Raw genomic sequence first — 24,858 nt, 5'->3', positions numbered from 1 at the left:
GGAGTGAGGCTGAGATGGTCAGCCCACTCGTGTGGACAGTCCAGGGGGGCTTTTGGCACAGGGGTTAGCTGTCACCTCTGCGCTAGCATCCCATATGCACACAGGTGTGCTCCACTACCATCCATCTCCCTGTACTGCACCTGCAAAGACAGCAGGAGACAGCCCCATGTCTGGCCCTGAGCCATGTGGGAGACCAAACGGAGGCTCCTGGCCCTCAGCTCCGGGCATCACGGTCATCCGGGGAGTAAGCTAACAGACGGAGGCTCCTGGCCCTCAGCTCTGGACAGCATGGTCAGCTGGAGAGCAAACTAACAGAGGATCCATCTGCAACTTCGCCTTTCAAATATTTTTGTTAACTTAATAAAAAAAAAAGTGACCCCCAAAAAAGAAATCCTCCCAGGTGGCGTTAGCCAGCCACCGGCTGACAATCCGGGCTCTGGCCAGCCGGGCGCTCTGGCCAGCCGGGGGCTGACAATCCGGGCTCTGGTCAGCCAGGCGCTCTGGCCAGCCGGGGGCTGACAATCCGGGCTCTGGTCAGCCGGGCGCTCTGGCCAGCCAGGGGCTGACAATCCGGGCTCTGGTCAGCCAGGCGCTCTGGCCAGCCGGGGGCTGACAACCTGGGCTCTGGTCAGCCGGGCGCTCTGGCCAGCCAGGGGCTGACAATCCGGGCTCTGGTCAGCCGGGGGCTCTGGCCAGCCGGGGGCTCTGGCCAGCCGGGGGCTGCGAGCGCCCATCCTGCGCTCCTGCACACCACCCCTTCTGTGTACATCCACTCTTTCTCTGTTTACACGATTTATTCATTTGAAAGTCAGAGTTACAGAGAGATCCGCCTGCCAGTTCATTCTGCATGTGCCCATAATGGCTGGAGCTGTGTCCGTTCCCCACGTGGACACAGGCTTCTCCCAGGCCGTAAGCAGAGGCTGGAAGTGCAGTCTGAGGCTCAGCCTATTCTGCACAGCACCAGCACACTTCTGCTTCTCTTACTAGTACCTGCTTTTTTTTTTAATCTATTTTTTTAAAAGATTTATTTTATTTTTATTGGAAAGGCGGATATACAGAGAGGAGAGACAGAGAGGAAGATCTTCCGTCCAATGATTCACTCCCCAAGTGAGCGCAACGGGCCGATACTATGCCGATCCGAAGCCAGGAGCCTCTTCCGGGTCTCCCACGCGGGTGCAGGGTCCCAAAGCTTTGGGCCGTCCTCGACTGCCTTCCCGGGCCACAGGCAGGGAGCTGGAAGGGAAGCGGGGCTGCCGGGATAGAACCGGCGCCCATATGGGATCCCAGGCGTGCAAGGCGAGGACCTTAACCACTGCGCCATCGCGCCAGGCCCACTAGTACCTGCTTTTTAGCACCTTCTTATCCACCTCGGGAACAGCAGGGACAGGCACTGTGGCCTAGCGGCTAAAGTCCTCGCCTCACACATGCCAGAACCCCAAAAGGGCGCCGGTTTAATCCCAGTGGCCCCGCTTCCCATCTAGCTCCCTGCATGTGGCCTGGGAAAGCAGTTCAGCACGGCCCAAAGCCTTGGGATCCTGCACCCACATGGGAGACCCGGAGGAGGCTTCTGACTCCTGGCTTCAGATTGGTACAGCACCAGCTTCTGTGGCCACTTGGGGAGGGAATCATTGGACAGAAAATCTTTCTCTCTGTCTGTCCTTCTGTTTGTATATCTGACTTCCAACAAAAATTAAAATAAACCTTAAAACAAAAAGACTGGGAACATCAAAGTGCTTCACAACGCACGGCATTACACAGGACTAGGTCAAGATGAGATCATGTAAAGCAACACGCACAAGCTGCACTGTGGCTCAGTGGGTTAAACTGCAGCCTGCAGCGTGTCCTAGTCAGGCTGGCTCCCTGCTCACGGCCGGGAGACCCAGATGGAATCCAGGCTCCTGGCTTGTCTGCAGCCTAAGGCAGGGACCCAACAGAGGCAACACCCCTCTATCTCTTCCTCCCTCCCTCTCTCCTTATAACTCTTCAATAAACAAACTCTAAAACAAACAAAACAATAAGCCAGACAAGCGCCTGGTCCAACACCCCGGGACAGGGGATCAGGGTTCTTACCTTGTTAGAAGAAACACATTCAGCCATGAGACCAGAGTCACAAACTGATACCATCCAATCCCCAGCCACCAGAACATTCCAGATGCTGCTCTCCCTGCAAAGAGGAAATGTGCTCACACTCACACACTCACACACAGTCACAGCAGGCACTCTGTAAGCGTGTTAGGATGAGAATTGGCACGTGTGCACACTCACACACTCACACACAGTCACAGCAGGCACTCTGTAAGCGTGTTAGGATGAGGAGAATTGGCACGTGTGCACACTCACACACTCACACACACACAGTCACAGCAGGCACTCTGTAAGCGTGTTAGGATGAGGAGAATTGGCACGTGTGCACACTCTCACACACACACAGTCACAGCAGGCACTCTGTAAGCATGTTAGGATGAGGAGAATTGGCACGTGTGCACACTCACACACTCACACACAGTCACAGCAGGCACTCTGTAAGCGTGTTAGGATGAGGAGAATTGGCACGTGTGCACACTCACACACTCACACACACACAGTCACAGCAGGCACTCTGTAAGCGTGTTAGGATGAGAATTGGCACGTGTGCACACTCTCACACACTCACACAGTCACAGCAGGCACTCTGTAAGCGTGTTAGGATGAGGAGTACACAATGGCGGGATTGGTGTGTACACACACAGACCATGTATATACAGGGTCGAGGTGCAGGAGATGAACCCCCACTCTCAGTTACACAGAAGCAGCACGCACACGCACCCCAACCACAGTCGGCTGGCAGGAAAAGGACCCACCACCACAGAAAAGGGACATGGGTTTCATTTTCATGCAGTTCGAGACATCACGTACTGCAGGACTACACGGCACAAAGCTCTGGAAAGAAGCAAACGGAGGAATCTGAAATAACCACCTGGAGTCGCCGCAGCCAGCCAAAGAATGGACCACAGCGTCCTGGACACGTGGCACCCGGCAGCCCAGACCCTCCGCAGTGTCTGCACCAGGAAGTGACCTGCAGCATAGGAGATGTGCTGGCCTCAGACGTGAGACACGAGACACCTCCCCACCCCATGCCTCCACCAGCGCTTCTCACAGAGCGACTCCTTCACGCCTCAGGAAAGCCTGCTGGGCTCACCTCCCTGCGTGGGCAGCTGCTCCAGTGTGAGGCCGGCCTAAAGCCCACGGGGTGGGGGGGTGATAGCTACCAGAACGTACACTGGACAAGTCAGCATTCGAGGGCAGCCGGAGAGGCATGGACAGCAGTGTCCACACGCCAGCTCCAGAAGAGAACTGCTCTAACAAGGGATGCTCTCTGGTCGACAGGGCTCCAACAGTGCGCCCACCCCACTGGACGACACAACACAGTGAGCTCAGCAGCAACGTCACACATCGCTCAGCGGAAATGGCTCCATACACAAATCTGGACACATTTCTTCCAGTCACTGTAACATTTGTACATTGGCCCCAGAACCACTAAATAATCTTAATGAGGTTGTAAGGCAACGGCATACATAGACCAAGAGGATTTTTAAAAAATCATTCATTTATGTTATTAACACTTAAAATAGCTGAGCTTTTAAAGAACAGCTGCCAAAAAAGGGGTCCCTTTTACCAGAAAGTTACAGGGGTTAAGCAGGGTAACGTGGTGAGACAGGGCCTCATGCTGTGCACGCGGGCAGGGCCACTGGCCTCTGCTGCCCTCTGCACGTGTCCACACACTCAGTCACTACGCAAGCTGGCAAGGACGCGCTAAGACACAAGCTCGGTGTTTGAAACGACAGCCCGCACCCCGCCTGCTCTCAGCGGATTACTGCGAACACATGCCCAACAAGGAACGACACGGGGGAGGGAGCGACGGCGACAACCTGCACGGGCACCGAGGTGCCCCATGGTCCCTGCCAGCCTGTGTGGCCTGGAGGACTGCGAGTGGGTGGCTGTGTGTGTCTCAAGGTGCCGCTTCCTCTTACAGTCATCGCCTGCGGGTGTGGTGACAAGCAGTGAAGTCACAGATTAATACATAACAGTGCACAACATCTCAGTTCAAACACCAAGGCCAATGGCACACAGGGGTCAGAGCGGGGGGCGCTGATTCTCGGTCTCAGTGCTCGACACACCAGACAGGGACCCCCTTCACACACTCAGAGAAGCCATACTTACACATAGACTCGCCACGGCCCCCGAGGCGGCCATCGACTCTGAGACACTCTGTCACATTCACGCTCCCACAGCAACCGGCATGAGCTGCAACACACACGAGAGAGGCTTAGCGTGGTCCCCGCAGGCCATGCAGCCACCGGGACACGGCCCACTTCAAACACTGCCAAACCACATGGGTCCAGGCATCGTTCAAATAAATCAGTTTTGAGTTACAGAGGCCTAACAAGGAAAATGGAAAGTTGAGCATAATGAACTGACAGTTCACAGTGAAGCTGCAGCAGGGGCCAAATTCAGGAAACAGAGCTGCAGAGAACACGCGGCCCTCCCCAAGCTCCCAGGACACGCAGGGGCAGGCAGGCAGCCCCGAGAGGCGGCAAGGCGACAGGAGCGAGAAGCACAGGGCTTTCGCCACCTTGGAAGCAGTATTCATTAAAAAAAGGAGGAAAGAAAATTAAAATACCTTTTGATTCATAGCTTTTTGACTTAAAGCTTTCTGATTCACCATCTTTTGATTCGTAACTTTTCAATTTGAAATTGTCAGATTCATAATTGAGCTTCAGTAAAACCACTTGGAAAAGCTGAACTAAGAGTGTTGACAGAGACGACATCGCACACGTGGCCAGCCCCAAGAGCCTGTCCGCATAGAGACACGCACCGCCTAGGGACACACGTGGGCACGCGTCATTCCTCCCCCGAGCCTGCGACCCTCCCTGGGGCTCACCTCAGGTGCAGCACCCAAGCAGCCCCAAAACAAGCACCCAGGACGCCTCAGAAGCAGCGGCGGTCCGGAGAGCCCAGGGTGCTGCCAGTGCAGCTTCCACCTACGCCACAGCTCAGCCACTGCTGGTGCCAGACCCCCACGCCAACCCTGAGACCCACAACCGCAGCATGGCCCACAGCACCCCCCAAGTTCGGGACACCCGCCACCTGACACTGCTGCACCCACCCTCACTCCGTGGGCACATTCTCTGTGAACCTAAACACAGCCACGAGCACCCTTCCAGCAGCTGCCAAAAGTCCCCGTGCCTGAAGCGGAGCAGCCAGGGTCAGTCTCCCTGGGCTTCCCACCCTGCCCCAGCCAGAGAGCCGGTCAGCCTGGGACAGGCAGTGGGCAAAACCCAGGTCCCGGGACCCGTGTGGGCAACACTGCAGAGTAAACTGTGTGCAGACTGCGACAAAACACAATGTCATGAAGAGGCAATGCAGCAGCTGGCCCAGGGAGCAGGTTAACCTGCTCCCTTCAGCACCGGCATCCAACACGCAGGCAGTTCAAGTCCCGGCTGCTGCACTTGGGAAAGCAACAGCAGATAATCCAAGTCCCTGGCTCCTGCACCTCCCTACCCTTCACAACCTGGGTGACGTCCCTGGCTCCTGCACCTCCCCTCCCTACACACACCCTGGGAGACCTGGTGACGTCCCTGGCCCCTGCACCTCCCCTCCCTACACACACCCTGGGAGACCTGGGTGACGTCCCTGGCTCCTGTACCTCCCCTCCCTACACACACCCTGGGAGACCTGGGTGACGTCCCTGGCCCCTGTCTGGGCCTGACCCAGCCCTACACACACATCCTAGGAGGAGACTGGGTGACGTCCCTGGCCCCTGTCCGGGCCTGACCCAGCCCTCTGGATCAAAGGTTTGGCTTTTGATTACCAGCCATTAGATCAAAGATTTTTCTCTTCCTTTCCCTGTTACTCTGCATTCCAATTAAATTAATAAATCTTGAACCACCACCATGCAGTGGTAACTCACGGCAGTCTGATGGGTAATTTCCTTTCTCACCACCAGGCTGGCAAGAATCAGAAAAAGCCACATTAAGATCTTCCAGAGGGTGGGCACGATGGCTGAATCCTCACCTTGTACGCACTGGGATCCCATATGAACAGCAGTTCATGTCCCGGCAGCTCCACTTCCCATCCGGCTCCCTGCCGGTGGCCTGGGAAAGCAGAGCAGGACGGCCCAAAGCCTTGGGATCCTGCACCCACATGGGAGACCTGGAAGAGGCTCTTGGCCCGTGGCTTTAGATTGGCTCAGTTCTGCCCAAGATAGCCAACTTGGGGAGTGAACCAGCGATGGAAGATCTTCCTCTCTTGTCTCTCCTCCTCTCTGTATATCTGACTTTGCAATAAAAATAAATCTTTAAAAAAAAAAGAAAAAGAAAGCGTTGGAGCTGGCGCCATGTTACAGCAGGTTAATCCTCTGCCCCTTGGCACCAGCATCCCATGTGGGCAACAGTTCGTATCCCATCTGCTCCACTTGCGATCCAGCTCTCTGCTTATGACCGGGGAAAGCAGTGGAGGACAGATCAAGTGCCTGAGGCCCCGGGCCTGACGTGGGCTTTGAACTGGCCTAGCTCTGGCTGTTGTGGCCACTGGGAAGAGAACCAACAGAGGAAAGACCTTCTCTCTGTCTTGCCTTCTCTGTAAAACCTGCCTTTCAAATAATAATGAATCTTAAAAGAAAAGAAAGGATTTGTGTGCACTAGCAGACAAACGTGCAAAGACCAGCTCTCGGGTGGACAAAGGAAGCCCCGGTGTTCATCCTGAAACCGCAAATGTAACCATGTAACCTGTCCCTCAAACACAGGTGCACAAGGCACCTGGCAGGGCCCCGCACCCCCTGGACACTCCCCATGCCGCCCAACACCAGCAGCTTCTTCAGTGTACACCACAGACTGGACAAGAAGATACAGACAAGCAGCATGTGACGGGCATGCCATTTTCTGCTCCAGCAAACCTGGCCACACACAGCCCGTGCACTCTAACCCCCAGCACACAGCAGGCCAGCAGCGGCAGCCCCTGCCTCCTCCTGCCTGCCATCACAGGAAGCCACACTCTATGGGGAGTGAGCTGGCACTGGTTCTCTACACAGCGGTGTGACAGCCATGAGGACTGGTTCTCCATACAGCAGGATGCCTCTTTCTGCTCACACACAGCTTACACCAGCCCAACACAACTTGGCCTCATGGACCACACTGGGCGCCGAGCCCCACGAGCCTGGGACACAGGGTAGCTTGTTATGGCAAGCAGCAAGAAATTGCACAGACCACCGCAGGTGCACCCTGAGCGCCCTCAGCAGTGGGCTCCTGAGGGACTCAGTGCTGCTGCTGCGGTCCAGCACATTAAGCTGTCACCTGCAAAGCCAGCATTTCATATGGGTGCCTGTTCCAGTTTAGGCTGCTCTACTTCCTGCTAATGACCTGGCAAAAGCAGTGGTACCCACATGGGAGACCCAGAAACCCCTGGCTCCAATGTGGCCCAGCCCCAGCCACTCTCGCCATTGGAGGGAGTGCAACAGGATGCCAAGACCACTCACTCTCTTGTTCTCTAATTCTGCCATTCAGATAAATAAAATGAATCTTTAAAGTGTTGGACCCACACTAACAGTGCAGGTCACCTAAGCGCCAGCAGGGGGCACCCGGCTCTGCAGCATCAAGGGTGCAAGGCCCACACCCACTACACCTGCTGGTTCACTTGCAACCAGCAAACGCTGCGTGGCTGTCTTGATCCCTCATCCCTCCTCTCCCCTCAGGAAGGACACCCCCATGGCATTCTGATCCTGCATCCCTCCTCTTCCCTCAGGAAGGACACCGCCATGGCGTTCTGATCCTGCATCCCTCCTCTTCCCTCAGGAAGGACACCGCCATGGCGTTCTGATCCCTCATCCCTCCTCTCCCCTCAGGAAGGACACCGCCATGGCGTTCTGATCCCTCATCCCTCCTCTCCCCTCATGGAGAACAGCCCCATGGCATTCTGATCCCTCATCCCTCCTCTCCCCTTACAACAGTACCATAGCAAGGCCCAGCAAGGTAGCCAGTGGCTAAAGTCCTCACCTTACACGTCCAGGATCCCATACAGGAGCCAGTTCTAATCCCAACCACCCTGCTTCCCATCCAGTTACCTGCCTGTGGCCTAGGAAAGCAGTCAAGGAAGGTCCACCCTATACCCGTATGGGAGATCCAGAAGAAGCTCCTGGTTCCTGGCTTAAGACTGGCTCAGCTCCAGCTGTTGCAACCGCTTGCGGAGTGAATGATCGGACGTAAGATCTTCCTTTCTGTCTTTCCTCCCCTCTGTATATCTGCCTTTCCCATAAAGGTAAAAAAAAATCTCTAAAATAAATAAATAAATAAAGACCTGAAAATAGAAAGCTAGGACTTGCTTCTTGGTCCTGGGTCACTCTCCACTGTTCCACCCCCCAGGCACACCAACCGTACTCCCCAGGCTATTAAGGGCCCAGCTCAGACTCCAGGCTGCTCCCCGAGACCAGTCAGAAGGGTGAGGGGTCTGTGGCCTCGGCTAGTACCCGCACAGCCTTCCCTTAGCCCCTCAGCGCCAACATCTGTAGTCAGGCTTTCAAGGCCACTGGGAGGGTCCCTGCAAGAGCTGATGACCCAGAAAAACTAGGGCCCCAAAGAGCCCCCTAGATCCGAGGATCATCTGAAGTGCTCCCATCACTGCTCCCTGCTGAGCACCTTGGCACCCTCTGTAGTCCCGCCATGTAACCAGGAATGTGCAAGCATCCCCCACAGGCAGGGTGCTGCCACCAGTGCCCTCTGCAAGTGCCAGCACCTTGCCAGCACTGCCAAGCCACCCTGAGGGTAACCAGATCCCACACAGCTCTCAAGTGTCTGCACGGTTTTATGTACAAGAACGTTCTTTTGCTCCTTAATTAAACACAAGTTTATACAACTTCAAACATTGCTCAGCACAGAAACACTATGTAAGTGTGACGTGGAAAGGAGACAATGGGACAAGGCTGTTTTCCCCTCGGCTGAGGACAGTGCACACTTACGCTTCTGCATCCTGTCACGGGAATAGACCCTGGAGGCCAGCGTGTAGGCCGTGGGCTGCGCGGTCAGGGTGTCCCTGCGCTCAGACAGCAGGCGGCAGCTGCTGCAGGTGTACCCGTTGTGCCCAGTGGCTTCGGCAGCCTCCACTGCCAGGGCTCCGTTTTCCTGAACAACGGCTTTGCCTGCACCTACGTTGTCAGAAAGTAGACCCAATCTTTATCACACTCGACAGCGTGCAGCTGGAACTTGTGAAATGTGTGAGGAAGAAAAGCCCAAGGCAATTACCTTTAGTGTCACCATCATCGTCGAGACCTGCGAGAGAAACCACAGTTCTGCTGCCAAGCTTGGTAACAGAGGCGGTACAGGCCGAGGGGGCCACGGTGTGCCCAGCTGCAGGCACACCCGAGGGTCATGCAGAGAGGACTGCCTCCTCACAGCCTGCCCGCTGTGGGCAGGGAAACAGTCTCACAGGCTGAGCAACAGAGCAGCCTGTAAAGTGACCAGGGCCTTCCGCCTGCCAAGGGCGGCCAGAGGCTTGCCTCCTCAGCCAGCTGGACCCTGTGCACAGCCCAGGGCATGGCCATGGCCTTGGGGCAGGGAGTGCACCCCTCCCTCGTGACTCAGGATAGAAAGGGTCTTCTGGAACACACAGCAGGACTGCACGCTGCCTCCAAGAAGGCATGCACCCAGCAGCAGCAGCGTCCCGTCCCAGCACTACACCATCCATACTCCACATGGGCACAGCTGGCCACGGCTGGCCAGGGCAGAAAGGAAGCAGCCTTCAAGTGCCTGTAGAGAAGCCTCAGGGCCCCTAGCACCCAGGCAGTAGCCACCCTCCTCCCCACACCAAGGCGCATGGGCCCTGCACACCTCCCAGGCACTCACCCCAGAAGTGGGTCACCTCTGTCTGCTCACGGATCAAGGACTCATCCAGCACGCATGGCTGCAGGGCCGCAGCAGCCTGCACACTGCGAGAGCCGCCCTGGCTGCCTGCAGCTCTCCGGGACACGGGGCTCACACTGGGAGCAGCTTTGCCTGCACTTCTGCGCTGTCTTAGTGTTCTGCAAAGGAGAGAAGGAGCAAGGTCTCAGAATTCCCAGCACAGAGCTCTGAAAACACACACAGAATTTTAAGGCCAGCCATTTTCTAGTGCATTTCTGCTGCCATGAACCAATGCAAGAGTTTTATGCTGGGATTTAGAGACTCCTTCTAAAGCCACAAACACAAAATAACGCAGGCTTCTGCTGATTCTGAGCAAAGACATACAACAGACCACAAGTAAAAATGACCAAAACAAAAGGCTTGCATCCATATATGGACGTGCCCACAACTCACTTCTGCCCCCGGCGAAGCCATGCAGCCAGACATGTGGCGCGAGTGGAGACCTAGGGTCCTGTCTGCACAACAGCCCAAACAAGCCTGGGCAGGAGTGCAGGGGTAACACCGGGGCCCACACCAGTTCAAAACCTGGCTACCCCTTTTCTGATCCAGCTCCCTGGTAATGACCTGGGAAAGCAGTGGAATACAGCCCATGTGCCTGGGACCCTGCACCTACATGACAGACCCAGAGGAAGTTCACGCCTTCCAACAGGCCCAGTCCCAGCCAATGCAGCCATAGCGGAATGGAAGGAATCTCTCTCCTGACTTCTCTTTAACTCTGCCCTTCAAATAAGACCAAAAAAAAAAAAAAAAAAAGCATTTTATAACTGAGCAAACTGAGCATCAAGTTAGGGAGTAGAAAAACAGACTCAGCCCCTGCTCGAGCATCTGGGAGTGGCAAGGGGTGCAGTGACACACATGGCAGGGCCAGGTCACCAGGCAGTGCTGGCCCTGGGCTTCTGCGGGGCAGGAAGAGCCCTGACAGCCCAGGAATGTCATCCTACTCGTCAAAAATCTATTTGTGTTGGAAAGGCAGATTAACAGAGAAAAAGGGCCCAGCGCAATGGTGTAGTGGTTAAGGTCCTCGCCTTGCACGCCCAAGATCCCATATGGGTGCAGCTTCTAATCCCAGCAGCCCCGCTTCCCTTCCAGCTCCCTGCCTGTGGCCCAGGAAAGCAGCCGAGGACAGCCCAAAGCTTTGGGACCCTGCACCCGCGTGGGAGGCACGGAAGAGGCTCCTGGCTTGGATCGGCATAGCATCGGCCATTGCGCTCACTTGGGGAGTGAATCATTGGACGGAAGATCTTCCTCTCTGTCTCTCCTCTCTGTATATCCGCCTTTCCAATACAAATAAAATAAATCTTTAAAAAAAAAAAAAAAAACACAGAGAAAAGGACAAAGATCTTCCATTTCCTGGAACACTCCCCACAGGGCCACAAAAGCCAGGAGTGAGCCCATTTGAAGCCAGGAGCCCCCTCTTGTCTCCCATGTGAGTGAAGGGGCCCAAGGACTTGGGCCATCCTCTGCTTCTTTCTTACGCTGTAACTATGAAGCTGGATTGGAAATCGGCAGCCAGGACTTGAACAAACACTGCAGGCAGAGAATTAGCCTGGTTTGCCACTGCAGCACCCCCAGAAACATTTTCAAATGTTAAACTACCTCAATTTTTTTTAAAAGATTTATTTATTTTTTTTTTTATTGGAAAGGCGGATATACAGAGAGGAGAGACAGAGAGGAAGATCTTCCGTCCGATGATTCACTCCCCAAGTGAGCGCAACGGCCGATGCTATGCCGATCCGAAGCCAGGAGCCTCTTCCGGGTCTCCCACGCGGGTGCAGGGTCCCAAAGCTTTGGGCCGTCCTCGACTGCCTTCCCGGGCCACAAGCAGGGAGCTGGAAGGGAAGCGGGGCTGCTGGGATAGAACCGGCGCCCATATGGGATCCCGGGCGTGCAAGGCGAGAACCTTAACCACTTGCGCCACCGCGCCGGGCCCAAAACTACCTCAATTTTTGCTGCTTCTTGATACAGATGGCCAAGCCATCGAAAGATCTCACCCACCACACTGGTAACCATGTGAGCCTTCGGTGCAGGTTGTCGGCCTGTGACTGTGGGTGGACCTGTATGTGTGACTGCGGGTGGACCTGTATGTGTGACTGTGGGTGGACCTGTGTTACTGTGGGTGGACCTGTATGTGTGACTGCGGGTGGACCTGTATGTGTGACTGTGGGTGGACCTGTGTCACTGCAGGTGGACCTGCGTGAGTGCACACAGTCTGGAATTCATGGTTTTACATCAGTTTCGCCACAGGAAGGCAGAGCTGGGCAGGGCTTACCTTGGTACTCCATCCTGGGAGGGGTGCGTATCTCCTGCCTTACTGTCCCCTGTGGAGTAGCTCGTCCTGACCAGGCGCAAACTGCGGCGGGACATCCTGGGGGAATCAAACACGGGATCCAACCGGTGCTGTGTTTCGAAGTCCAGAGCATCAGAAGAATAGCTCGAGCTGTAAGGACACAGCTGTCAGAGGGCAGCAGCGCTCCCGGCTCCCCACATCCCCACGTCCAGCTTGCAGGGAAGCCACTGCTGTGGACAATATCTGGAAGGAGGCGAGTGACCCTGTCCTGCCTGCCCCACTACACCTGCTCCAGCTGTCCCTGTCCCCCACTCAGAACTGCTTCAGGACACGAAGTCCATGAAGACCCCCCAGGAACGTTAGGCAGGAGCTGGAAGGGGTGAGAGATGTCCATTGACCAGGTCACTACCCAGAGGGTCATAGCAGCCAGTGTGCCACAGGGTGACCCAAGCCCTCCCTCCCAGGGAGTCATCAACAGGGGCAGAGATGGGCACTGATATGAGATGTGGGCACCATAGGCGGCACCTGTGGCACAGTGCCAGCCCTACACAGGTACTGCTCTTGGCTCATCTTTGTGCCATTCCAGTCTAGGCACTGCCCTTGAGAGCAGCTGCTACAGCAAAAGATGGCCGCGGTCAGAGAGGGCCACCACGCCCTGCTAAGTGACACACTCGGGGCCCTCCTCTTCCTGCTCACCTATGAAGCCTTCAGCCATGCAGAAGCACAGAGCCTCACCACGAGGCTCCGAGGCCCACGCTGCCTCACTGCCCTAGCTGGCCAGGCTCACCCTCCCCTCCAGCTCTCGGTAGGGGGTCCCAAAGCCAAACCTGTGCTGGATCCAGCCTCCCTGCCTGCCAGCCATCTGCCCTCCACCTGGGGACACCTGGTTCTGCCTCAGGGCCTGTTCCAGTATTCCAGGGCCCAGTCTGGCTGCAGCTCCAGGCCATGTGCTGACTCAGTCCTTCTGGAGGACCCAACGCTCCAGGCCGTGCCCCTGGCGGGAAGGCGGCACACTCACTCCTTCCTCCTGGAAGGCCCCACCCCTCTGTCCAGCACAATCTTCTGAACCAAGCTCCACAGCCACACCTCTGGCTCCCACCGCCCTAAAACAGTCCAGACTCCAAGACAGCCAGCATAACCCCAGCCGGGGGCCTCTGCCCTGCCCTCTCCCAGGTCTCACTGGCCTGCCCTGGGCCAGCTGGAAGTGTTGCTAAGGCAGCCTCGGCAGGCTGGAGGATGAGAACATGACTGCGGGGCCAGAACTGCTCCAGCCTTCTGAAGCAACCAGGGGCCTGAGAACCACACTGCTTCTACAGCAAGGGCAACACAGCGTCACTTCAAAGACCGTCCAGGCCAGACAGCACAGGTGCTGTGAAGAGGCACTTTGCTAACCAGCAGAGCCAAGATAATCTGTCGCCATTACTCCGCCTTATATTCCCTTAGAATTCATCCTATCCTCCTGAGCTTGCATTCCCACCCCACCTGCTAGAGCCCCGCCCCCTCAGCCACACCACACCTGCCAGAGCCCCGCCCCCTCAGCCACACCACACCTGCTAGAGCCCCGCCCCCTCAGCCACACCACACCTGCTAGAGCCCCACCCCCTCAGCCACACCACACCTGCTAGAGCCCCGCCCCCTCAGCCACACCACACCTGCTAGAGCCCCGCCCCCTCAGCCACACCACACCTGCTAGAGCCCCGCCCCCTCAGCCACACCACACCTGCTAGAGCCCCGCCCCCTCAGCCACACCACACCTGCTAGAGCCCCGCCCCCTCAGCCACACCACACCTGCTAGAGCCCCGCCCCCTCAGCCACACCACACCTGCTAGAGCCCCGTCCCCTCAGCCACACACCCAGGAACCTTCAACACCTCTCTGGCCTAGCTACCAAACTCCAGCCAATGAAGTGATACCAACCCAGAAGTTACCTAACTCCTGTTCCTGGGTTTTAAAAAAGACCCTTAGACTTACTTGTTCCTTTTAAAGCGTAACACAGACTGCCTACTCAGTGACTCACAACAGTGGGATCTGGACCAGGCCCGAGGCAGAACAGCGGGAAGCCACCACCACCAGCCTCTGACACATGCTGGGTCACCGGCAGAGGCAGCAGGCCCTGGCACCTCACTATGGCCATGGCTCTGTGTCCCAGGCAGCTCAACTACAGGCCAGCAGGGCAGGTCAGCAATTACTAGGACTCAAACCTTACAGGCTGAACGCAACCAGGTCCTGGGCAGCTGAGGGCACTGGGAGCCCCACCAGCACGCTGCCGCAGGAGACCGCTGGACACAGAACTGTGGGAGCCCCACCAGCACGCTGCCGCAGGAGACCGCTGGACACAGAACTGTGGGAGCCCCACCAGCACGCTGCCGCAGGAGGCCGCTGGACACAGAACTCTCCAGGCTGTGGATACCGATCAGCACACTCCTGTAGGCGATCCCACGCCTGGGAGGGCTCTGAGACTGTCTTGATGACTCACCGAATTACAGGGAAAACCCGGGGAAGCACAGAGCTTTCCCAATGCCCCTCAACTCCTCGTGAGTCCTAGAGCCGCGGCCCCCCGACTCACCTGAGCGCGTAGGTGTAGCCCGTGTTGTCCGGCACACACTGCGGAGGGCTGTAGAGGTGCAGCCGGGAGAAGTCCATGTCTCGCCTCAGCTCATGCTGCAGGTGGAGAGGGAACAGGCCTTCAGGGACCTCAGTAGCACGCTTATCACCAGGACCATAAACAGGCAGAGCGGCACCTGCCGAGGATGCGGAAGCCGGCCTGGAACCCTTCCCAGGAGTGCTACGTGCAGGAGTCCCTCAAGGAGGCGCTGACTGATGGCCAGAACAGGACCCGGCCCAGGAGCCACCCTCTGCTCCCTCCCCAGGGACGCAGATCAGCTCCAACACCAAAGTGCCGGCCTTGTTTCTCTGGTTATCATCGAGACGTCTGTGGACCTGGAATGATTCGTTAAGAATATTCACGCACACACCCCAAATTAAAGGAACAAAGTCCTCACAGTAGTAATATGCATCATAACCTGTTGTTCAAACTCTACGAGATAAGACTAAAAATAAAGAGCGCCTTGGGCAACAGTATTTATGGACACAAAACTGGGCTCTGTTGCAAACCACAAAGCCCGAGTCCCATCACCTGGAAACAGGCCAAACACCTACTGAAGTCAAGGACTGACTACAGATCACATAGGAAACTTGACTGCTCCACACACTCCACAAAGCCCCTGGGTTTGGGATAACATTCTACAACACTCTCGGTCTGTCCTGGGTCCCTGGTGCTCCAGTCAGCCAGAGCTCATTCACCAGGCATAAGCTGCCACTTTGCAAACAAAATCAGCTACGGCTGTTTAACCCACGTAATGTTTAACCCCTCTGTAACTGCCCTGACCTGTCCCATCTGCTCAACTCAACCCTTAAATCTGGACTGGGACACCCAAGGCCCAATGGCGTGCTTGCCAACACACTCGAACGTCTCCAGCTCCGAGTCCAGCCGGCTCACACTGCCACTATGGGACGTCTCCAGCTCCGAGTCAGGCCGGCTCACACTGCCACTATGGAATGCAGTCGTACTGTGGCTGTGTCATAATGCCTGCTGGCCACACTCCAGTTTAGGAAGCACTCCCAGGCATGTGGATGCCAGGCTGAACGCCACCGCTAACGCCCGTGACCCTCTCATCTCACACGCTTTGCTCCAAAGGTATCCTCCCTCCCTGGGTCAGTACACCCTGGCACTGCTAACACACTCGGGGAGCGAGTGCAGCTCACAGGAGCTGTGTGCACTGCTAGCACACTCAGAGTCCAGGACCAAGTGCAGCCGAGAAAGGCCATCCCCGGCCCCACCTTCAGGTGCGGGGCCATCTGGGGAGTGATCCAGCAGGCACCACTTCTCTTGATCTCTAACTCGGTTCTCCCAATACGCACACACACCTTTTTTTAAGAAGATGTTTGTTTCTACTTGAAAGGCAGATTGAGAGAGGAAACAGTCTGCCATCTGCTGGTTCACTACCCAAGTGGCCCCAGTGGCCGGAGCTGAGCTGATTTGAATCTGGTGCCAGGAGCTTCTTCCGGCTTTCCCAAGTGGGTGCAGGGTCCCAAGGTATGGGCTATCCTAGACTGCTTTCCCAGGCTACTGGCAGGGAGCTGGATGGGAAGCAGGGCAGCCGGCACCAACCTATGCCTCCATGGAATGCCAGTGCTTGTAGGGTGAATGCCTGTGGAGACAGTGTTGACCTCCAAATACATCTCCTTTTTTTGTTAAAATAAAATTAGGTGTTAGGGTGGGCACTTGGCCTGGCAGCTAAACTGCTGAGGGTCCTGCAGCCCACATCCAGGTGTCTGAGTGCGAGTCCTGGGTCTGTTCCCAACTCCAGGTCCTGCCAAGGTGCACCCTGGGAGGCCCCGAGGAACAGGAGCGTCCCCAGATGCAGTTTCAGCCCCAGGTCCTGCAGGCCCTTGGGAAGACAGCCAGTGCTGAAGTTCTTTATGCTGTCTCTTTCAAATCAAGGAAAATGAGCAAAGCTTCAAAAGAGTCTATGGAAATCAAGGGTCCTGTGTCCTCGGGTCCTTTCTCCCCCTCCTCCCTGTAGACTCAGTAGACCAGAACAGGTGTGCACCTCAGCCTGGGTCCTGCGAAGTCCAGCCCCGTACCCGCTGCAGCCTTGGCAAGGCTCTGAGCTCCCAGGCGAAGCAGGAAGGAGCACCGAATCCCTTCCAGATGCGGTAGACTGCAAGTAGACTCTTCATACTCCACATGTAACATGCATCTTATATAAATTTTAAAACCAAAATATGGACCCAGTCTGATGGGCTACTGTCTAAATCCTTGCCTTGCAAGCGCCAGTACTCCACATGGGCACTAGTTCATGTCCCAGCTGGCCCACTTCCCATCCAGTTCCCTGCCTGTAGCCTGGGAAAGCAGTTGAGGATGGCCCAAAGCCTTGGGACCCTGCACCCACGTGGGAGACCCAGAAGGATCAGCTCAGCTCCAGCTGTTGTGCTCACCTGGGGAGTGAACCACCAGATGGGAGATCTCTGCCTTTCCTCCTCTCTATAAGCCTGATCCGCCTTTAACCAACATCAAGCTGGCAAAGGGCAGCTGTGCTGTGGGATGTGTACCTGCCCTGGGCATCCCTCACACACTGGGGCCTCCATCCGCCTCTTAGTCTGTGGCCTACATCCCAAACCAGAATCCACAACCTGCAGCAATGGAGGTGTTCCTGCCCACTAAATAAAACCCACAACTCCAGTCTGACCACTGAGTGCGATGTCAGATAGGACTCACGCTGTAAATGCATAACAAGGTAGGCCAGCGGCTGCCTCATAAAGCAGCCAGCTCAGCTGTCATTACCCAGCACCTTCTACATGCGTGGGCCCACTGAAGTGTAGGCAGACCCAGCAGGTTCCTCAATTCTAAAACAAAGGGGCTGAGAACTCAAACAGCCGTGACAGAGCAAGACGAGGAAGAAAGCAAACGCGTTCTCAATCACCGAAGCACAAGACCCTCCAAGGCCCCGCTGTGTGGCGGCGTGCCCCTGCCTGCCAGCCCTGACGTACACTGCCGTCCTGAATGCCCCTTGCCAAGCAGCGCTGAGGCCAAGGCTACAGCTGCAAGGCTGCAGGGACTGCCTCGGCATTCAGTGCCACAGAAGTCTCACCGACTGGAAATAGCACAGAGCACCCCAGAGACCCTCTGATCCCCCAAGCTCAGGGCCAGGGACTCCCAGTGGACATGCCGTGCTCAACAAAGTGCCATACACTTCTGAAAAAGGGTCTCCCTGCAAAAGCATAGATATCTATGAGAAAGGCAGAGTAGAACAGGACAACGGAGGACGGGGCCCCTACAGGGCCAAGCAGGAGCAGAAGCGCAGCGCCCCAGCACACAAGCTAACACTGCACACTGCTGCAGGCCCAGGCAGGCAAAGCTGCACAAGTACCTCAGCTGGCCAGAGGGCACCACACTCAACTCTCAGGAAAAACACCCAATGGACCGGGGCTGTGGCACAGCATTTTAAGCCTCCATTGTGGCTAACCTGTCCCATATGGCACCGGTTTGAGTCCAGGCTGTTCCAACCTCGTCAAGCTCCTTGCTTATGGCCTGGGAAAGCAGCAGAGGGTGGCCCAGGTGTCTGGGCTCCTGTGCCCATGTGAGACACCTGGGGGGAGGGAAGAAAAGCCCTCAACACACCAGAGCCTGGAGGGAGAGGCTACAGACGGGAAAGCGAGGCTGTGTACAGCACTGCCCCCCCATCCGTGAGGAGACAGGGCTGGCCAGGCGCTAGTGGCACCCACAGGAAAGGGCGTGGGGTGGAGTTGGCTCCTCTTCCCACCGTACACAGCCCAGGAGCTAACAGGTCCCTGTGGGAGATGTGGAGCTCCTGGCCCAGAGCTGGCTGTTGCAGGCAGGTGGGCAGTACAACGGTGAATGGGAGAGCTCTCCATCTGCCTTCCACATAAACAAACAACAAATAATATGCTTTTATGAAAAGGTAACAGCCTTTCCTAGGGCTAGAGATAGGCAAGGTTCCACTTTGGCCATTGCTTCCAACACTATCCCGGAAGTCAATAGAAAGCTGAGACAGACACACATCAGGAAGGGATCTCAGATGCGTCAGTCCCTGTGAGGGGAGCTCGGACCCTCAGTCAGGAACACCTGAGCCCCGTGATGGGGGGCTAGAACCCTCAGGAACACGTCAGCCCCGTGATGGGGAGCTAGGACCCTCAGTCAGGAACACCTGAGTCCCATGATGGGGAGCTAGAACCCTCAGGAACACTCAGCCCCCGTGATGGGGAGCTAGGACCCTCAGTCAGGAACATGTCAGCCCCCGTGAGGGGAGCTAGGACCCTCAGTCAGGAACACGTCAGCCCACATGAGGGGAAACTGAGACCCTCAGTCAGGAACATCTTAGCCCTGTGATGGGGAGCTAGGACCCTCAGTCAGGAACACCTGAGCCCCGTGATGGGGGGCTAGAACCCTCAGGAACACATCAGCCCCCGTGATGGGGAGCTAGGACCCTCAGTCAGGAACATGTCAGCCCCCGTGAGGGGAGCTAGGACCCTCAGTCAGGAACACGTTAGCCCACATGAGGGGAAACTGAGACCCTCAGTCAGGAACACCTGAGCCCCGTGATGGGGAGCTAGGACCCTCAGTCAGGAACACCTGAGTCCCATGATGGGGAGCTAGAACCCTCAGGAACACGTCAGCCCACATGAGGGGAAACTGAGACCCTCAGTCAGGAACATCTCAGCCCTGTGATGGGGAGCTAGGACCCTCAGTCAGGAACACGTCAGCCCAAATGAGGGGAAACTGAGACCCTCAGTCAGGAACATCTCAGCCCTGTGATGGGGAGCTAGGACCCTCAGTCAGGAACACCTGAGCCCCGTGATGGGGAGCTAGGACGCTCCCAGGAGCACACACAGTTGAGCTGCCCCAGTGGCCTGCCGCCTGCAGGGAAGCAGCCCCAGGGAAACAGCAGTCACCCTCTGCCGTCAGCAGGGACACCCTAACACCAGACACAGCAGGAGTTCAAGCCAGATCAAAGCCCTAAATGTAGGAATTAAAAACATCAAACTTGGAAAAGTTCAGATGGGTAAACTCTTCAGAGCCTGGATTTGTCCAAGGTAAGGCAGGAGGACACTGCAACACCTGCTGTCACCTGTGCCTCAGGGGATGTGACCCTGAGCCGGGCAGACTGCCAGCACCTGCAGCTCACCTGGCTGATAAGGTCCAGGTGCGTCTGAGAGAGCTGCCTGCAGGGCTCCCGCAGGCAACCAAAGGGCAAGCCCGAAGTCACCCCAACACTCACTCCCCACTTGCCGGGACCCAGGGTGTCTGGAGCCCCAACTCATCACCGACAGGGTAGCCCGCTGCACCCCAAACCCACCTCAGGCAGGAGAGCCCACTGCACCCCAAGCCCACCCCGGGCAAGGGAGCCCGCTGCACCCCAAGCCCACCAGAGCAGGGGAGCCCGCTGAACCCCAAGCTCACCACGGCAAGGGAGCCCACAGCACCCCGAGACCACCCCAGGCAGGGGAGCCCGCTGCACCCGAAGCCCAGCTCGGACAGGGGAGCCCGCTGCACCCCGAGCTCTTCCAGGGCAGGGGAGCCCGCAGCACCCCGAGCCCACCCCGGGCAGGGGAGCCTACTGCAGCACCGCCCGGAGGGCACCAGCCCGGAGGAGCCCAGAAGGCCGAGGCCGAGCGGACACCACGGAGTGTCCAGCGCCCCCGCGTCCTCCCGGAGCGTCCGGCATCCCAGCTCCGGCGCGGCCGGCCAGGGCCGAGGCCCGGGAGCCCCTCATGGCGGCCGCGGCCGTTGGCGTCCTGGGGGTGCCCGCCCGCCGCCCGGCCCCGCCGCCCCCGGAGGAGCGCGGCCCGCACTCCCCCGCCAGCCACCCCGGCGCCCCTCGGCGCCCGCCGCTACTCGGCTGGCCGCCCCGGGCCCGGCGCCCCGTCCCAGCTCACCTGCCGCCGCCGCCGCAGGCCTCGCCGCGCCGCCCAGGCCCGGCCGGAGAGGACGCCCCGAAGGCGCCGGCCAATCGGACGCCGCGCCCGCCCTGGGGGGCGGGAACCCCGCGTCTGTCCACCAATCCCTAACGGGCTCTCGGAGCGCCTTGGCCAATGACGAAGCGGCTCCCGGCCGCAGGCTGAGTGAGGCGCGGGGAGCGGGAGGAGCCCGGATGTCGTCACTGGGCGGGCCGCAAGCGGCGTGGGGGCAGCGGGGAGCTCAGGCCTGACAGAGGCGGGCACCCCGCGCCCCGGGCCTGAGCGAGGGGACCCCGGGCCTGAGCGAGGGGGACCCCGGGCCTGAGCGAGGGGGACTCTGGAACTGAGCGAGGGGGGGACCCTGCGACCGGGGCATGAAGGAGGGGGACCCCGGACCTGAGCGAGGGGGACCCCGCGCCCCTGTCCTGAGGGAGGGGGACCCCGCGACCCGGGCATGAAGGAGGGGGACCCCCACCCCGGGGGTGACCAGGCCGCCTCTTCTGGCAGTGACCCCGCACCCCGGCCCTGCTTCCCCGCGGGTCCTCCGGAGCAGCTTTGCTCCCAGGAGCCCGGGCTGCCATCCGCACTGCACGGCCTTGTCCCGCACCCCATGGGGCCTCCGCTGCCATGGCACTGCCCCTCGGCCGAGCCCCTTTCTTATCTGCCCCTCACAAACGTCCCTCCTTTGCATTTTTACAAGTAGACCTTTCGCTTGTGAAAACCGGGATTGTACCTGTTGTCTATACAGGCCGAGCTGATTAGGGGTGCCCATGCCTGGCCTCCCTGTGGGCACTGCGAGGCCTCAGCCCAAGAGACTGCCCGGTGGCCCCTCTGCCCAGCGCCCTGACATGCCCCGCAAGTGTCAGAGGCCTTGGCTGCTGCACCCAGGCAGGCCCTGGGGGCATTAGGCGACAGGTGCGGGGTGCCCTCTGCTTTCATCCTCCCCGTGCCAAGGCAGCCAGGCGGTTGTAAACAAGGACTCCTGTGGGATTTAGGGCGTGGCTCTGCAGCTCCGTGCCATCTGGGGGAAGCTGTGAAGGCGAAGGCAGGGAAGGCAGGGCTGCTGAGGGCCCTGCTCCGGGTGGGAGGGCTGTGTCCCTCCCATCTGCCCAGCAGGGTGGGAGCCACAGGGCACCCAGCTCTGGCTCCAGGCCATCCCTGCGGCCTCTGTCTCCTTTGTAAATAGGACGCGTGAGGTGGCATTCCAGCACCCGCCACCCCTGCGGGTGATCTGTCTGCAGATCTCACCTTGACTGTCCCAGGCACCCTGGAGGCCCCACTGGACCTGGACATGTCCTGGGTTTTGTATGTTGTTTCCTTTTTTAAACTAATGATTACATGGTTGATCAGGGTGGGAAGGATGAAGGTTTAGGGAAAATTGGGTGAATTCATTGCTGTTTCTTGTTCCTGGGATAAGGAGAGAAACAAAGGGGGAGACCACTCACAACCTTCCACACGTCCCAGTACCCAGAGACGAGGAACTGCCACCTCACGTCAACCCAGAGGCCCCATGTGGGCATATTCCGAGGGTTCTGTCCAGGTGGTTTGGATAGTTCTGAAATGCCGATTCCTCCGATCCGAGAACGATGGCACCCTCCCAATACTCATTGCCTTCATTCACTGGAATTTGTTGCTGTCACCTATTGCAGTTTAACACACTTGCTGACTGATCACCTGGGCCCCCCCCCAAACCTCTTGGCTCTCGCCCTACATCCCCCTCCCGCCTGCTGCTGACCACCGAGCTGGGGACATGTGTCCCCACAACGACACTGCCACTCCTTCCTTCTTGGGAGCTCCACACCAGGCTGCCTGCGTTCCCCCACCCCGGCCCTGCCTCCCTGAAAGAGGGACTCGGAGACCACCGGCTCCCCTGTCCCCCTTGCCGGAGGCCACCTGCCTGCCAGCACGCCTGCCAGCAGAGCTGTGGCGCGTCCCTGGAAGCAGATCTGCAAATCCAGTCCATCCCGCCTGCAGCTGCCCTGACCCTGGCAGGAGCTGCCCTCCGTCTCATGTGAACCCTTGGCTTTCAGCCCTCTCAGCAGGTGCCTGGATGGTCAGACACAGCCGTCAGGACTCCTGGGGCACGTGGAGGAGCCCCATCACACCTCATTTATACGTTAGTAAAGCTTTACTTAACTAGTAAAAGATGTGTTTATGCATTTGAAAGACAGAATTACAGAGAGGGAGAAATAGAAAGATCTTCCATCTGCTGGTTCACTCCCTAAATGGCTACAATGGCTGGAGCTGAGCCGGTCCAAAGCCAGAAGCCAGGAGCTTCTTCCGGGCCTCCCGCATATGTGCAGGGGTCCAAGCATCTGAGCCATCCCCCACTGTCTTCCCTGGCACATGAGCAGGGAGCTGGATGGGAAGTGAAGCAGCCGGGATTGAACCAGCTAGTTCAGGTGGCAGCTAGTTGGCTGTGCCACGGCTCTGGGACCCTGGGCTTTATTTATGCACTTGAAAGAGTGATGTGAGGAGATACAGAAGACAGACCTTGTCCATCCTCTGGCTCACTCCCCAGATGGCCCCAACAACCGGGTCTGGGCCAGGCCACAGCCAGGAGCCAGCTAGGCTGCTTCTGCCGCCTTCATAGGCACATTGTAAGGGGGCTGGAGCAGGATAGGGGGTGCGATGGGAAGGGGTACTGAAATTAGAACTGCAGGTACTGCTGGCTTGCCCTGCCCTGCATACAAGGAGCCACTGTCTGGGAGAGCAGCAGGGCACATCTGCTATACAAAGCCACAGGGTAGTTCCTGAAAACAATGAACAGGTGACTGGGCAAGCCCCGAGAAGCAATAGCAGACCCTGGAAAACAGCCCCCTGGACAGGGCAGTGCCCGCTACGAGCAGATCCAGAGCAGGACCTGTGTCACACATCCCGTGGATCTGCTCACAGGGGTCACGCCACAGGCTCATCACCCTTCGTGGTTCTTTCACTGCCTGCCCTGGGTGCTGCCAGATCTCCAAAGGCAGGTAGAGGGCCTCAGAAAGCCTGGGAAAGCAGTGAAGGATGGCCCAAAGCCTTGGGACCCTGCACCTGCATGGGAGACCTGGAGCACCTCCTGGCTTCAGATTGGCTCAGCTCCAGCCGTTGCAGTCACTTGAGGAGAGAATCATCGGACGAAAGATCTTCTCTGTTCTCTCTCTCTCCCCCCCACCCCGGTCCCTCTCTCTCTCTCTCTCTCTCTCTCTCACACACACACACTTGGCAATAAAAATAAATGAATCTTGGGCCCGGCGTGATGGCATAGTGGCTAAAGTCCTCACCTTAAATGCGCCAGGATCCCATATGGGCGTCGCTACTCTCCTGGCTGCCCTGCATCCCATCCAGCTGCCTGCTTATGGCCTGGGAAGACAGTTGAGGATAGCCCAAAGCTTTGGGATCCTGCACCCACACGGGAGACCTGGAAGAAACTCCTGGCACCTGGCTTTGGATCGGGACAGATCCGGCCATTAGAGCCACGTGGGCAGTAAACCAAGCAATGGACAGAGATCTTTTTCTCTGTAACTCTTTTTCTCTATAAATCTGGCCTTCAATAAAAATAAATAAAACTTTAAAACAAAAAGCAAGCAAGCAAACTGCCAACATGTCAAGTTTATAGGCTTTCACAGCTTTTGTTTTTAAGATTTATTTATTTATTTAGAAAAGGCAGATTTACAGAGAAGTGAGACAGACCAAGATCTTGTGTCCACTGGTTCACTCCCCAAATGGCCACAATGGCCAGATGTGTGCTGATAAGAGGCAGGAGTTCCATCTGGATCTCCTATGTGGGTGCAGGGGCCCAAACACTTGGGTTATTCTCGGTTGCTTTCCCAGGCCACAGCAGAGCTGGATGGGAGACGAAGCAGCCAGGGAACCAACTGGCAGCTATATGGGATGCAGGCGCTTGCAGTCGGATGATTAGCCAGTTGAGTCACAGTAGTGACCTTAGGACTTCACAGCTTTAAACCTAGGATCCCAACTTCCTTGGAGAGGCGGATGTCTGGTAGTGCTGGGCCTGCCATTCTGTGGCTCCTTTCTGGGCAACCGCTGGCATGTGGGACCAGCCCTCCCCTGGGGCTCAGAGTGGAGTGGAGGAGGGCCAGGGGGCCGAGGGTGGGGAGCCCGTAATGGCAGTGGCAGCTGCCCCAAGGCCTTCCTGCGGATGAGAGCCACCCACAAA

The 24,858-nt window shown here is 57.5% G+C and overlaps 1 protein-coding gene across 1 annotated transcript in view; it reads right to left on the bottom strand.

Moving 5' to 3' along the window:
* Positions 1 to 18,263, bottom strand: part of LOC121167052 (SUN domain-containing protein 1-like) — a 34,429-nt gene extending 16,166 nt beyond the window's left edge. The window contains exons 1-11 of the mRNA XM_040996425.1: positions 18,245 to 18,263; positions 14,782 to 14,876; positions 12,199 to 12,366; positions 9,873 to 10,048; positions 9,273 to 9,299; positions 8,990 to 9,175; positions 4,661 to 4,858; positions 4,201 to 4,284; positions 3,909 to 4,019; positions 2,957 to 3,055; positions 2,071 to 2,164 (exon numbers count right to left, since the gene is read on the bottom strand). Coding sequence (XP_040852359.1) covers positions 2,071 to 2,164; positions 2,957 to 3,055; positions 3,909 to 4,019; positions 4,201 to 4,284; positions 4,661 to 4,858; positions 8,990 to 9,175; positions 9,273 to 9,299; positions 9,873 to 10,048; positions 12,199 to 12,366; positions 14,782 to 14,876; positions 18,245 to 18,253 — 1,247 coding nt within the window. The 5' untranslated portion in view covers positions 18,254 to 18,263. The remainder of the gene's footprint in view (positions 1 to 2,070; positions 2,165 to 2,956; positions 3,056 to 3,908; positions 4,020 to 4,200; positions 4,285 to 4,660; positions 4,859 to 8,989; positions 9,176 to 9,272; positions 9,300 to 9,872; positions 10,049 to 12,198; positions 12,367 to 14,781; positions 14,877 to 18,244) is intronic.
* Positions 18,264 to 24,858: the final 6,595 nt, after the last annotated feature.

Source organism: Ochotona curzoniae, unplaced genomic scaffold (genome assembly GCF_017591425.1).
Source record: "Ochotona curzoniae isolate NIBS_2020 unplaced genomic scaffold, NIBS_Ocur_1.0 patch297, whole genome shotgun sequence".
In the NCBI taxonomy this organism is placed as follows: Eukaryota; Metazoa; Chordata; class Mammalia; order Lagomorpha; family Ochotonidae; genus Ochotona; species Ochotona curzoniae.
Note: the sequence above shows the minus strand (reverse complement) of the source record. Positions and strands in the feature narration are given on the sequence as shown.